Consider the following 14,313-nt stretch of genomic DNA (forward strand, 5'->3'; position numbering starts at 1 on the left):
ACATTACTCGCCGCACATGCCACAATGTCCCAACATACTGAAACTCGGAGCCACGTGCTTCCTGTAAAAAATCCTATGACGGTCCTGGAAAGCTCCTCTTTGTAAAGCCTTACATAAGCTATAATCAAGTGCATTATTGTAATAGCAAAGTTTTTATCAACTGTTTTCTAAAAATATTAGAAATTGAGGGTAGAAAAATATATTTTTAATATTTTTTCCTGTATAAAATTAACATATGCTTTACTTAAAGCGGTCATTAATGTAAGTATCTAGCTCAAGCGCCACTAGTAGGACCGGAATATGTGATCAATCATCACCACGACTATTGAATCGGACCCTACTGCGTGGGATAAAAACCCCAAGCGCCGGAGCATTATGACCAGTGGCTGAGCTTTTAAAAGCAGTAAATAATAGCATTTTACTCACGGCTTATCAACTCAAACCTTCGTTGCGAAATCCTCAGCAATGGCTGCGTGCGCAGCAGCCGGCAGGCCGCGCGCCGCCTGGTCCGCATCACGCTACAGCTCCCGGCAGCGAGGACTCCGCAAATTCAATATTATATTTTTCCCCGTCGGAGCGAAGCCGACGAGAACCGTGGCTACATAGAGCCATTTTGCCGAAGTGTTCACTTCAAAAATCAAAAACCAACTGAGGCGCGCGGGCGACTCACTCTATTTATATAGGCACCCGCACCTTGCAAACTAAAGGTGGAGAGAAAAATTGAGTTTATTTAACTGTCACTGTGACCCTTATGATGCCGAACACGGAGAAAGTCGAAACGCCATATCTCACAATGTTTAACTAGGTTTCAGATAGGCTCAGACTACATAATAATGCATTTTTTATGGAGATTCTATATATAGTATAGTATAATTTCTCATTATTATTATTGTTATTCGATGTAGGTAGTTAGCCAACATATATAAACAATTAAAAATAACACTGAGATGAATAGAAAATGAGAAATTGATAATAACTTTAACAATATCTGGCACTGGCAGGTAATTTAAGCGATGCTCCCTTGCTCGTATATCATCGTATATCGTAAGCATCGCTTAAATTATATGAGCAAGGGAAAATTAAGTTAAATGAATATGAACTTATGCATCGGATTTTACATTATTTGGGAAGACTTGGGGTTAAAAACTGATATCCAAGTTGTAATTATTTAGGAATCATTGTTAAAATCTCTGTGTCCACACGCAACCTGGGATAGATCTAGGTATGTGCATTGTCCAGCAGAGTGGACAAACTGATTTAATTTTAAGTGTTACTATAATTTATGTTAAATCTTTATTACTTCGTTATTAAACTGTCTGATATGTGAAAAGTTTTCTTTAAATTAAATGTTTATATCTTGATTAGTTCAAACTTAATTATTGTTCATGATGTAAAATATAAAAGGGGCAGCACACATAATATGGATCTTGTAAAAACTCTTTCATAGACCTATAACGGCTTAGCTGCGTTATGCTTTCCTATACACCTACATAATATTTCTTACGTTAATATTTCCTAAATAATACGATAAAAATTTAGAATTTCCATTTAGATTGGTCGGTAACTGGTTAAAAATGGATTTTGAACTATCTTTTTTATATTTTGAATTTCGATTAAATTTCTTTTACAGTTACCGCCAGAGGTGCGAGGATATTTTTTTTCATCACCTGATATTATTACGAATTTTGTTTATAAAAGATATTCAAAAACTAATGTAAAAGAATTATTTATATTGTATGCAGTATAAATTGTACAAAATATCCAAAGGACTAGACGTAATATTCACAAAATATAATAAAATACGTGCCTGTTTCACCATACCAGCATAGAAGTTAACTGTGTGATAGAAATCAGGTCGTTACTTCCTATAGAATCATATTAGAGATTACAGTCATGACTTATTGACAACAGAAAATCTTTATACAGACATTGTGAAACACACCGTAAGACTGTTATAAAAACTGTAAACCTATAAAAGTTATAAAAAAATTTTATTATTATAACATTAATAACTTAATATTAAATTCGAGGGGGAAGGACGGCGACAACATTGTCTATTTATATGAGTATTGTTAACATTTTCAGGCTTAACTCACTTAGCAACATCTTAGTAACGCAACATAAAAATTACCAAACACTTTTGTTTCAAAACTCAATCACTAACTTAACAGTCTTGTATTTTCCCAACTGTGTTACAATAACAATCAAAACAGCGAAAAAGCACCATACGTTACACCATTTACACCTTAAAACATTTAAAAGGATGTTAAAGAGGAGGTTATCGTATAAGCTTACTGTCGTTTAGGTCCTGACGAAGTCCCATTGGTTGTTCGGTTGGTTGTCACAGATGACCATGAGAATGGGTTCAGAGCGGTACGCGCGTTCCACCCCGAGACACATGCCCGCTGCCGTGTTGTATATAGGACTGGCCGCCTGAAAATGTAATGGAAGTTTTACTTTAGTTGCTGTCTAGTTTGATTTAACCACACTCTGTACCCGTATCATGAAAATTCGAGCTAACGAATAGAATCGAATGCGAGTGCGACTATTGTCAACTTGACAGCACTTTCGAACACTTTTTACCTTTCGAATGAGTTTCGAAAAGAATGACCACAGAGTACATAATATTATTCTGACAATGACCTATGGAATGATAGCTGTCAAACTTTCGCAAATCTGTACACCGCAATACACCGCCATTTTGTTGTTGACAGGTTGACAGCATTTTCGAATAGACTATCGAATAGAATGTGCTCCGTTTTTTCCGGATCGCTCTACTGGTAGAAAAAAGTATTTTATTTTCTATATAGATATCGTTTCAAATTTTCCAAAGCCCTGGAATATTTTACTCCACCTCACTTCTTGGTTTACTAAACCATTTCTGCAACACCATATCCTAACTACACATAAACCATACCTGTAGTAACTGTTCATCACAACCCACCACATCCCCACTTCTGGGGCTCCGGTCTCCTTCCAATGAAAGAAGGGTTTTTAAGCCTAGTCCACCACGCGGGCCTAGTGCTAGTGGACCTCAACTCAAGCAAGGATTTGCTGAGAGAGTGGTCGAGATGTGTCTCTCTCAAGAGTTGTCGAGTACGTATTCAAGCCGACTGTAGCAACTCACCCCACTCTTATGCTTCCACTCCTGCGAGCCGCCCAGCTCGTGGCACTTCCCTAACAGCGGCGTCATCGTGTTGACTGCGTCCAGGCAGAGAGTGCGGCCCAGAACCAACTCGTCGCGACTCGTCTGGAACCATATCTGGAAGGAGAATAGCGACATTTAGAACAGTGTTTTATATAAGATGTCCCATGAGGGACCATAGGCATTACACACGTTTTTTATGGGTGTTGTTGAAAAGAATATAACTACAGTATATGTTCATCACAAAATTTTATATTTGTGAGATGAATTAAAGCATTTGACTGACTGAATGTTTTTGCAGTTTGTTACATTGCAAATGTGTTATATTTGAGTCTACAAATTCTAGAGCTCAGAAATTTATTTATTCTTACAATTGACGTGCTGGGATAGAGCAGTAATTTTGTTTGGAAACGATATAAAAATGATATGCTATCTTGGGGACATAAAAGACATTGCAAGCAGTATGTATATGTATAAAGTAGTGTTGCCACGAATAGTGAATTGGCCGAATACCGAATACCGAATATTCGGCGACGCTGCCGGCCGAAGCGCCGAATATTCGGCCGCCGAATATTCGGCGCTACAACCTGTTTTTTTTTTTGTTCCTGGAACTGCTTTGAAGAAGTCGCTACACATTATATGAGAAATGCTAATTATTAGGAGGCAGAATGCTGTGACAAACGAGTTGAATTTTTATTTGATAATAGTTCGCCTAGATCGGATGGCCGATCCTTACAAGTGGTGGTCAGCAAACAAAAAACAATAAACTTTTGAAATTTGCAAAAACTTATCTTTCTTCACCTGGAAGTAGCGTTTATAGTGAGAGGTTATTTTCTGAGGATGGTTACAATGAAAAGCGCAATCGTGGGCTACCAAAAAATGCTGAAATGCTCGTTTTTATCCAGCACAACTTACTACTGATTAATTTTAAGTAGGTACTAAAATGTTGTGATTTGGAAATAAATAGGTACACAATTTTGATTAAAATAACAAGTCATTTTTTACATGATTTACTATTCGGTATTCGGCCCGAATAGTACGCACTATTCGGCCGAATACCGAATACTGAAAAAACTGGCCGAATAGGCCGAATACCGAATAGTTGCCGAATATTCGTGGCATCTCTAGTATAAAGTAAACGCAGTATTTTTTATTCATTCATAATAATTCCATTGAAATTCGCAAAAAATAGACATTATATTATAGCAATCAATACAGAGGATATAAGCAAGCAAGCATTTCAGACCATAAGGATTACAATTGCCTTTTTTGTGAAATTCAAAGTTAAAACTACCATAGCAAAAGATTTAAACAATTCGCAATCTCTACAAGCTTTTCCCGCGAGCATCGCTTCGCCTTAAAAAGTATTAGCGTGGGAATGCCTCGATAAAAAGTACCCTATGTGTTAATCCAGGGTGTCAGATAACTTCCAAATATCGTTAAAATCGGTTTAGCCGTTTTCACGTGAAGAAGTAACTAACATACACACAGAACTTCCCTCACAAACTTTCGCATTTATTATATTTATATTAGTAGGATTACATGTTCTCATGCGCTTTGCTTTGACTTAAAAAGTTTTCCCGTGGGAATTTCGGGATAAAAAGTATCCTATATATGTATATAGACCGTATGTATACCAAATTTCATTCAAATCCGTTCATTAGTTTTGGTGTGAAAGAGTTGTTACTCTTTCACACCAAAACTAATGAACGGATAACTAATCAACAGACAGACATACACAGTTACTTTCGCATTTATAATATTAGTTAGGATTACACCCTATCCATCGTGTGGCTTTAATTTAACCATAGGCACTGTATGAGAAACGGCTGGTATAATTTTTACAGAGCGGAAAAAGCAAATATGCTTAGCAAATGAAAACTTCAGTTACAAAGGTGAAATGCAGAAATGACCATCATATCGAAGCATTTATTTATTTTATACTTATTTACTATCTTTCGCACGCCAGCTTCGCTTCGCCATTAAGGGTACTAAATAGCACTTATAAATGATTAGTAGTAACGGCGAGCTTCGCTTCGCATTAAAACGTTTTCCCGTGGGAATACCGGGATAAAAAGTAGCTTATGTGTTCAGCTGTTTTGACGTGAAGAAGTAACAAACATACACAATACACATATATACATACATACATACTCACAAACTTTCGCATTCATAATATTAGTAGGACAAGGCTTTTGAATCGGTTCGCTAGATTTAGAGTTTTGCACACAGATATTCATTTAAAATTGTACATGTAACAAAATATAAAGGCGTTCGCTTGGCAACTGATTTTACAAATACGAGTTAGGTACAGGCAGTGCAACGCTAGCTCTCGCATATTTGTTGAGATCTCCGCGCAATCAAATCACAGATATGGCTGGAAAGGAAGTAAGAAAACTAAAAAGTGAAACATAATGTACATAATGTAGCAGAGCGGTGGTAGCTCAGTCGGGTAAGCGCCCGCTTCTCACGCAAGAGATGCAGGTTCGAATCCCGGCGCTGACATGTACCAATGAGTTCTTTGAATTTAAGGACAATGTATACCATCGCTCTTACGGTGAAGGAAAACATCGTGAGGAAACCTGCATATCTAGATTTAGCACATCTAGATATGTGAACCCACCAATCCGTTTTAGTGTTATATATTTATGTGTATGTATATGTAGTATAAGTATATATAAATGTATTATTATATATTATTAGAATGTTAGGTATAGGTTTATATATTTTTTTTTTTATATATATGTAGGTATAATTATGGTAGATTTTGTGTAGGTTTTTTTTTGTGAGATTCATTGATTGATTTAGATTTTTGTTATTTTTTTTGCACTTCCCTACTTTCTGCTCCTGAACCTCCTGCAGGTTGACTGGTAGAGAATGCTCTTAGCATTAAGTCCACCTCATTGTACATCTACTTTTGTAAATTGTGCAATAAAAGTATAAATAAATAAATAAATAAATCCGCAGTGGACCAGCGTGGTGGGAAATGGTCCAAGCTTAGGAAGGCAGTTTAGACCTTGGGGATATGCACAAAGGTTCCATTCGAGAGAGCCAGGTGCAGGTACTGTCACCCCCAACACAGAATAGAATAGAATAGAATAGTACATAATGTAAAATCACCTGGTTCAAAGTCCGGATGCAGTTAGCCAGTATAAGTCCGCTGTTCTTGGTCTTGATGTCCTTAGCGCTCTGGATGCACAGGGAGGTCTTCTTCAGACGAATCTGGAACGAGTCTGTGTAGTTGCGCTTCCTGAAAATTCAGCACAAAGAATTATTATAATTCAAAAGATTAGTCAAGACACATGATAGCTGAAGACACGAAGGTGTGTCAGAAGACGTTGCTTTTCGCATTACATTGTTATCAGTCAGGAGCCGTATCATCGTTTTTGGAATAAGTATAATGACTTAGGGCATTCATCTAGTCTAGATCTAAAGGTTTTCTCACGATATTTTCTGGAATCGAGGGCGTGTGGTATTTTAATTGTACTTTAGATTCCTTAATTGATAAGAAATTCATTGGTACATGTCAGGATTGGAACTCAGTCTCTACAAAAAATTGAGAGGATAAGGTCTTATCTATTACTCCAAGAGGGCATCGTATGTAAACCAAGCCCTATACCCTATGGTTGACATAGGTTGAAGAAGAAGGTATTTATAAAATACAGGATGTTGCAAAAAGGGTATACTAAGCTGAAACCTACGTGTGCATCATGTTATATCTAAGCCTGAAACCTCCATAGATTCCCTTTTTGCAACATCCTGTATATCGTGATACGTATATCTACTGATCTTACCTAGAATGCCACGGCTGAAACTTATTCTTATCCGGGTCATTCAGAGCCGCCACCCGCTTGGACATGGCCTTGTCTTCACTCTTCTCCAACTCCGGGTAAACACTCTCTAGGAACCACTTGAAGGACTTGCATTGCAGACGCTTCCGTAACTCGCGCCTCTCAGTTAGGTCACCTAGGTCCACCTGGGCGGCTAGCGGGTTCTGCTGGATCACTTTTTGCTGTTGGAGTGGAGAAGTGGTGTGAATTTTGGTGTGAAGGTAAGTTGAGTAAGTTGGCGGCCATCTTGAATTTATGGACGAATGATGAAGGAGGATTCGAAGATTAGGCATAGCAAGCACCAATGGCGTAAGGCTATTTTGACACATTCCCCTCACGCCTTCAAGGGAACCTAAACAGTGTCTTCTGTATATTTATTAGTCAGTAATTTACGTAATTTATAGTGTATCTGTAACTTTGGAGCAGTGGATGATTACGGGCTGATGATAATGATGTCTGTGCCTGATTATGTTTTAAACTATGTGCGAAAAAATGAATGCCACCCGTGTGGCATAATCAATGATCATAAAGTACTTACCACATATTCATCCATCCATACGTGAGCCATTCGCATGGAGTTCTTCAGCATATAATCCTCCTTCTCTCCAAAGCCGTAAGGTCGACGTTTGCGGAACACGTGGCCGACCCGAGAACACGGAATCATTTCTAAGCTGCCTCCGCACATCCAGAGCTGGAATTTATTAAAACAATAGTTAAAAGTAACTATTATATGTAAAACTAATCCATGGTGTGTGTATCCATATCATCTACTATTAACTAAGTATATTTTTCATAGTCTGTTAACGGTCACAGACAAAGAAACAATATGATAATGGCGTATAGGCGCATAGTATCTCCCTTTAATTATAGAGTTGTCCATACTCCTTCCTACTCGTACTAATGTAATGGTCGCCATTTTTATTTGATAACAGTACGTTCAACGATATTTTCACATCTTTCATGTATGTAGAAGAAGGGAAATAAACAAAGATGACTCACAAACTACCCACTTTTACCGCACATTTGTAGTCACATGATAAGTCGCGGACTGTATCGCATTTTTTGAAAGTGTAATTTAAAAAAATAAAACCTATTAGGTTAAAACCAATATCCTAGTTTAATTCTCACCCTGAATGAGATCTCGAGGTTCTCTCCGCCCCACACGTCCATGTCGCGGTCGTACTTGCCGATGTGTTCGAAGTACTTGCGGTAGATCGCGAACAGACCGCCCGCCATTGTTGGAGACTTGATCGGTTTCACATAATCCTCATCCGCTGGAATAGGGATGGAAATGTTATTAGATAGTCTCGCTCTGCTTAATATTTATTGTGCCTGTAACTATACTTATTAATTTATGGACTTTTAGTCTGAAATAAATGATTTGAATTTGAATTAGCTTGTGACATGGATGGATGAGGAAGGGTAAAAGGATAGTAACGTAATATGTCCAACTAAATTTTTAATGCCTTGATTGGTGACCCAAGACCGCTCAAACTTTATTGTGTCGTAATTGATCGGTCGTTTACATTTTTAGGGTTCCGTAGCCAAAATGGCAAAAACGGAACCCTTATAGTTTCGTCATGTCCGTCTGTCCGTCTGTCCGTCTGTCACAGCCGATTTACTCGGAAACTATAAGTACTACAGTGATGAAATTTGATGGGAATATGTGTTGTATGAACCGCTACAAAAATATGACACTAAATAGTAAAAAAAAGAATTGGGGGTGGGGCCCCCCATACATGTAACTGAGGGATGAAATTTTTTTTTTCGATGTACATACCCGTGTGGGGTATCAATGGAAAGGTCTTTTAAAATGATATAAAGTTTTCTAAAAAACATTTTTCTTAAAGTGAACGGTTTTTGAGATATCAGCTCTCAAAGTCGTAAAAAGTATGTCCCCCCCCCTCTATTTTTATAACTACGGGGTATAAAATTCTAAAAAAAATAGAGGTGATGCATGCTAATTAACTCTTTCAACGATTTTTGGTTTGATCAAAGTATCTCTTATAGTTTTTGAGATAGGTTGATTTAACTGTAATTTTGATTTGCTGCTACGGAACCCTTTGTGCGCGAGCCCGACTCGCACTTGGCCAGTTTTTAAATAATAATGGGATCCCTTAAAAAATCTTAATTTCAGAGCAGAGGCTCATGTAATGGCCAGAAGATAATTAGATGATGATGAAAGAGTTCTAATAGTTATCTTAACTTACACACAATTGTCCCTTTCGGCAGATTATCCCACTTGAAGTGGAGGCCCCAGTTAAACCCGCCTCTGACCAATGGGCTGGCGGTGTACTCGAAAGTGTCAGCGTTGATCACGTCAATGATTGGTAGAACAGCTCTCGTGGAGTATTCCATGCTGCCGTCGACGCCTTCTGATAGGCGGGCGAGAAGTGGCCGCAGCCAATCAGCGTTCACCTCGATGTGGGAATCTAGGAACACCAGCACCTAGGATTGGGGAATAGTTGAAATTAAATATGATGTGCTTAGATAGAGAAGTAAGTGAGATATTATATTTTGAGTATTTATACTGTACTGATACTACTGATTAAAGGGACACAAAGTGTTATTACATGATTAACTATAACTTGTTTTTATTTTGTTATATAAATATCTATACACTTCTGTGAATAAACAAAACTTTTACTGGAGCAGAAGTGTGAACACATTTTAAGAATAAAAGTGTACATTCAAACTTACATCCCCCAGGCTGTTCTCAGCTCCAAACAGCCTCGCCCTAATAAGTCCCTCCCTCTTGCTAGTTCTGAACAGCTTCACATTAAACCCGTCTTGAGACAAATGCTGGGTTTTACCGGCATCCCTCGGCAATGCATTATCATCATTTATATAATCAACAATCCCTTCAAAATCAACATTATTTGTTTCAATCATCTCCTCGTACTGACGCATTTTCTGATTGATTCCATTGATAGCTTTTAAAACATTATCGTGAAGGTTGTCTAGATCGCTATAGTCATCAACAAGTATAATTTCCCTCAGGTACTGCAGTTCTGTTCGGTCGATGATTGAGTGGATTGACCGCATCAGCGTCTCAAAGTGCTCATTGTAAAAACAGATTATGATGGATGCTTTTGGTAATATCATTGGATATTTTTGAGCTGTACATCTGAAAAGAGACAGTGATGATGAGAAACTGGGCCTCCATAACAGCAATCCAAAAGATTAAATAGCCAAATAAACAAATCTAAATGTATCTTACAATTTATTTCTGGTATCAGGTAGATCTCTGTGGTTGCCAATCCTCTGAGATATAAGTGTGTTGAAGGCATGGTGGTTGTAGCCTATAGTTCTTATTTGGACATCTTCAGCATTCCTTATTATACCAAACTCTTTATCTACAAAAATCATTTTACTTCATTAATCTTTTTTTATTATGAGATTGTAAAAGCATAAGATGAGCATATGGAAAGCAATATTGACAGATATTTATAGCAGCAGATGCAGATATCGCATCTATGCAATATGTAGACACTTAATAATCAAGTCACCATCATGTCTTTCATCTATCTGCAATATGGCAGCACACTATTTAAATTTTACTTTCACTTACCCAGAGCAGGATCTGGACTAGGTTTCTTTATGCCAAGTACCCTTGCGAATTTCTCTTTCAGCATCATCTTCTTCTGATATTCCTCCCTGTTTCTTTGTACTTTCCAATTACTTCCATCAAATCTGTCAAGGCTGTTATGCCTGGGACCATCATCAAGAAGATCTTTGCCTTCTAAGAAAGCAATTGATTTGTCATTGTTCTTTATTTTGTCCTTTTCATCCGTGTTGATGTAGCGGTAATGAAGCCGGCCTTCAGTTGTGGGGGATGTTTGATCTACACAAGGAAACTTAAATTAATTCTTCTCCTTTATTATAACATGAAGGCACAGTGGTTACTAGTTAGTGACTGGCTCCTGTGCATTATCTTAAACATGTCAATCTTACAAACACAATACATCTTCAAAATACGGTGTAAACTCCATGTAACATCACTCGATTTAACAACAAACTCTCTAAAGCCGTCGAAATAAATTGGATTTGGTTGGTTTAGCTTGTCTCCCATACAATGATACACTCTACATAGCATTACACCCACTCTCAATAACGAGTTTTTTTGGTGCTTTATTATCCTAGCCTGCAATAAACTCGACTGTAGGCATCCCGCATACCGAACTTTCTAAGAAATAATCGTTCTAATGTTTACAAATTGGGATTGCTTGCACGTGTAGACTGATCTTGCTTGACCATGACTAATAAGTAGGGATTATGAATTGTCTATACGTTATCATATTCTTAGTTGCTCACAAACTTTCAAACTGTGAACATGGCTAGTAAAATAAAATCACTGTCTATTGACGAAAAAGTTTTACTGATACCCGGAATAGAAACGGGAGAGAAGATAAGTGATGTTGGCAAAAGCTTTGAATTTTTCTAATTCAGATTTTTGTTCTCTCCATTTAACAACAACTCTCTATAACGCCATAAAATGCACAGTCCCTTCAGTGTCGTTAAATAGAGTTTACACTAGGGCATGCAATACCGCAATACCGGTATTCGTAATACCGGTATTAGGAGCAAAATTCACGCTTTTTTCAATACCGGTATTGAAAGTTAATACCGGTATTGAAGTAATACCGGAATCAGACGTTTTTAGGCTATAATAAAGCGATTAAGATATAGTATTCCTATGTACTGTGAAAGCGCACTTGTTTCCAACCGTTTGATGCAGTTTTCGGCCGTTTGATATCTACTGTTGTCCATGCGTAAACGGACACTGGATGTAAAAAAAAAATTATTGTAAAATTTAAACTAATACTCAATTCTCGTAAAAATCTATTACAAAAAACTGAATTTCATTGCTTTTTCTCGTTTTATTTTGACCTATACGACCTTTAATCACAATATATGCCATTTATTACAAGGAACTCTAATACCGGTATTAATACCGGGATCCCGGTATTGAGTTGCAATACCGGAACTCAATACCGGTATTGAAAATAGTTCCGGTATTGCATGCCCTAGTTTACACTGTATAATGAATACTGGCAATAAAATAAAATGTGAAGTCTCATCCCATAAACAAATTTTATGCTAGTAGCACTGATACTGCTAGATACTAGCGACTAATTTACTATATTATTACATCCAATTAATTTGTGACTAATAAGTACTAATAACCTTCGTGCGCCAAGCAAATTAGAAAAATGGTTTCGACCATTTCAGTGGGATTGTATAATACACATTGATGATAGCAAAAAATACTTACTGGTACTATTGAGGAGCCAATACAAATACAATGAAACTGTCCATGTAGCAGATGCGAAAATTATACCCCACAGAAAGTTATTATTACGTTTTCCCATTTTTATTGTTATTTTTTGTTATTTTAATAAGTTATTTCCAAATGCTCTTGAGACATATTCACCCAGGTTCGAGATTGACCCATACAATATTGAAGATATTAGGAAAACTTTGCAAAAATTTACGATTCGAATGTAGAGCAATATCGAATATTTTGAATCAAGCTAGTATAGTGGCAGCCGAAGCTGGAGATTTGGGGATCGTGTAAATCTTGAAATGAAAAGTGATGAAAGTATTACAATCACAACACAATAAAATCAATTTTGTTTTAAAATTTCGATTTCGACGCGGCGCTGTTTGCGCTTTAGTGAAGTGACAGGACAGGAAGACTGACATTTGACATGACTACCACAGAATAAATGTTTAAAAGCGAACGCGCCATCAATGATTCTAATGTTTTGTTATTATTCCAAAGTATAATGAAGGGTACCATGAACACTGAGTAGCATGGAAGTAATAAGTTCATAATATAAATACATAGGTAGGTACATTGTAATGCAATTTGTACCTATATCCATTACTTCCATGCTGAGTAGTTATAATTAGTCTATGCACTGAGTTCAGTTCCTACCTACTATATTTTTATCCAGCACATGATATTTTTTCCCTAGCACGGCCGTACCGTACCTACCATCTTTTCATGAATGACAAAATATGCTAATTTCTTCTTCTAATATTATGCGCATATCAATAACAAAAAGATTCCCTCACCTTCATTACACGGTAATTATCATCAGAAGAAGGTGCTTGGTTTAAGAAAGGCTTTTACTTGAACATCATTCATAGCATTTTAGAACCAAGAAATACGTCTTCCGCGGGCGGGCGTGAAAAAAGCTATTTTCAGTCCTTTTTTCATAACTAAGTACTTATATAAGTACCTACTTTCGGAGTATGAGTGACGAAAAACATAAAACAAGCGTAGGTACTTAGTACTTACTTACTTATATTCAAATTTTTGGGTTTATCAGTTATATTATTAGTTATTAAGTAGGTACCTAGGAAGATTATAGTTAAGTACTTAAGTACTTTGTTAATAAAAAAATATTCACATTTGTGCATGGAAGTTTTGTGTTTTTTTTTTTTATATTCCTACAATGTAAATTTGTTGTACAGTGCCACAAACTTATCTGTTCCGGTGAGAGCTCATGTAAATGTCTAATATTTCTTAATTCTTTAAGATGTTAAGTTTTCCCGTAATGGTAATTTACCCTTGCGGTTTTAATAAACCCATTTAATCTATATCAATTTATAATTTATTAGTAAATAATGAGATATGGACCAATTTAGTGAACTGTCACCGGAACAGATAAGTTTGTCGCACTCTAATTTTATTGCACAAAAAAATTTAAGAGTCTTACAAGCGAGTCTTGTTACAATGAATCAATGAATTACTTACGGTTTACTTTGCAAATGACAAGAATAAAAGGATAAATCCCGAGATTCCCGAGCATAGACCTACATCCCGAGGGACTTCATGCAAGGTAGGTAGTTACTCAATTTTGTTAACTAGTAAGTAGTAGTTAACTATCTAGGTAGTTTGCGTTGAAGCGTCCGTAGTCGAGCTATATAGCTTTAGTGATCGGTGAAACTCAGCAACACATGGCACGGTCATCATCGGTTACCCATTCACCCGGATGGGTGGCGGCTCGGTGGCGAGTAACAATCCGATTTCAAGTGTTTTTTTTTTATGAGCGCTACCGTGTGATTTCGATGGCACGTTAAAGGAGCCGACACACTAGCGGACGCAGCTTACGGACGCGGCTATCAGCCTTGACTTAAGGTCTTGGCACATTATAAAGGTCTTCGCTCATTATAACAACTCACCGGCGACTCGACTCTATGCTAGACATTGATATTTAAGCCCTGTGTCATATGTTCAAGGTTTAATTTCAAAAAAATATTATAGAGTAGTGTACACTAAAGGTCAACCCCGACACGTTTGTCACGCAATGACCACACGCCGTCCAC

The 14,313-nt window shown here is 37.1% G+C and overlaps 1 protein-coding gene across 1 annotated transcript; it reads right to left on the reverse strand.

The window, feature by feature from the left end:
- Positions 1 to 832: 832 nt before the first annotated feature.
- Positions 833 to 12,657, reverse strand: LOC105381604 (polypeptide N-acetylgalactosaminyltransferase 35A). The gene is made up of 11 exons (XM_038122281.2): positions 12,251 to 12,657; positions 10,547 to 10,819; positions 10,196 to 10,331; positions 9,676 to 10,102; positions 9,186 to 9,423; positions 8,104 to 8,249; positions 7,514 to 7,666; positions 6,940 to 7,157; positions 6,266 to 6,395; positions 3,128 to 3,262; positions 833 to 2,433 (listed from the first exon to the last, which is right to left on the reverse strand). Exons 1-11 carry the CDS (start codon positions 12,345 to 12,347, stop codon positions 2,302 to 2,304), a joined length of 2,085 nt encoding a protein of 694 aa, XP_037978209.2. The 5' UTR covers positions 12,348 to 12,657; the 3' UTR covers positions 833 to 2,301.
- Positions 12,658 to 14,313: the final 1,656 nt, after the last annotated feature.

This window comes from Plutella xylostella, chromosome Z, assembly GCF_932276165.1.
Source record: "Plutella xylostella chromosome Z, ilPluXylo3.1, whole genome shotgun sequence".
Taxonomy (NCBI): domain Eukaryota; kingdom Metazoa; phylum Arthropoda; class Insecta; order Lepidoptera; family Plutellidae; genus Plutella; species Plutella xylostella.

What these genes read in the sequence shown, in the direction of transcription:
- LOC105381604 (XM_038122281.2), bottom strand. Translation starts at nt 12,347, where the DNA reads ATGGGAAAACGTAATAATAACTTTCTGTGGGGTATAATTTTCGCATCT. An exon ending in TTGGCTCCTCAATAGTACCA is followed by an intron (nt 10,820 to 12,250) that starts GTAAGTATTTTT and finishes TTCCTTGTGTAG; the next exon opens with ATCAAACATCCCCCACAACT. An exon ending in TATGGATGGATGAATATGTG is followed by an intron (nt 7,158 to 7,513) that starts GTAAGTACTTTA and finishes CCACTCCAACAG; the next exon opens with CAAAAAGTGATCCAGCAGAA.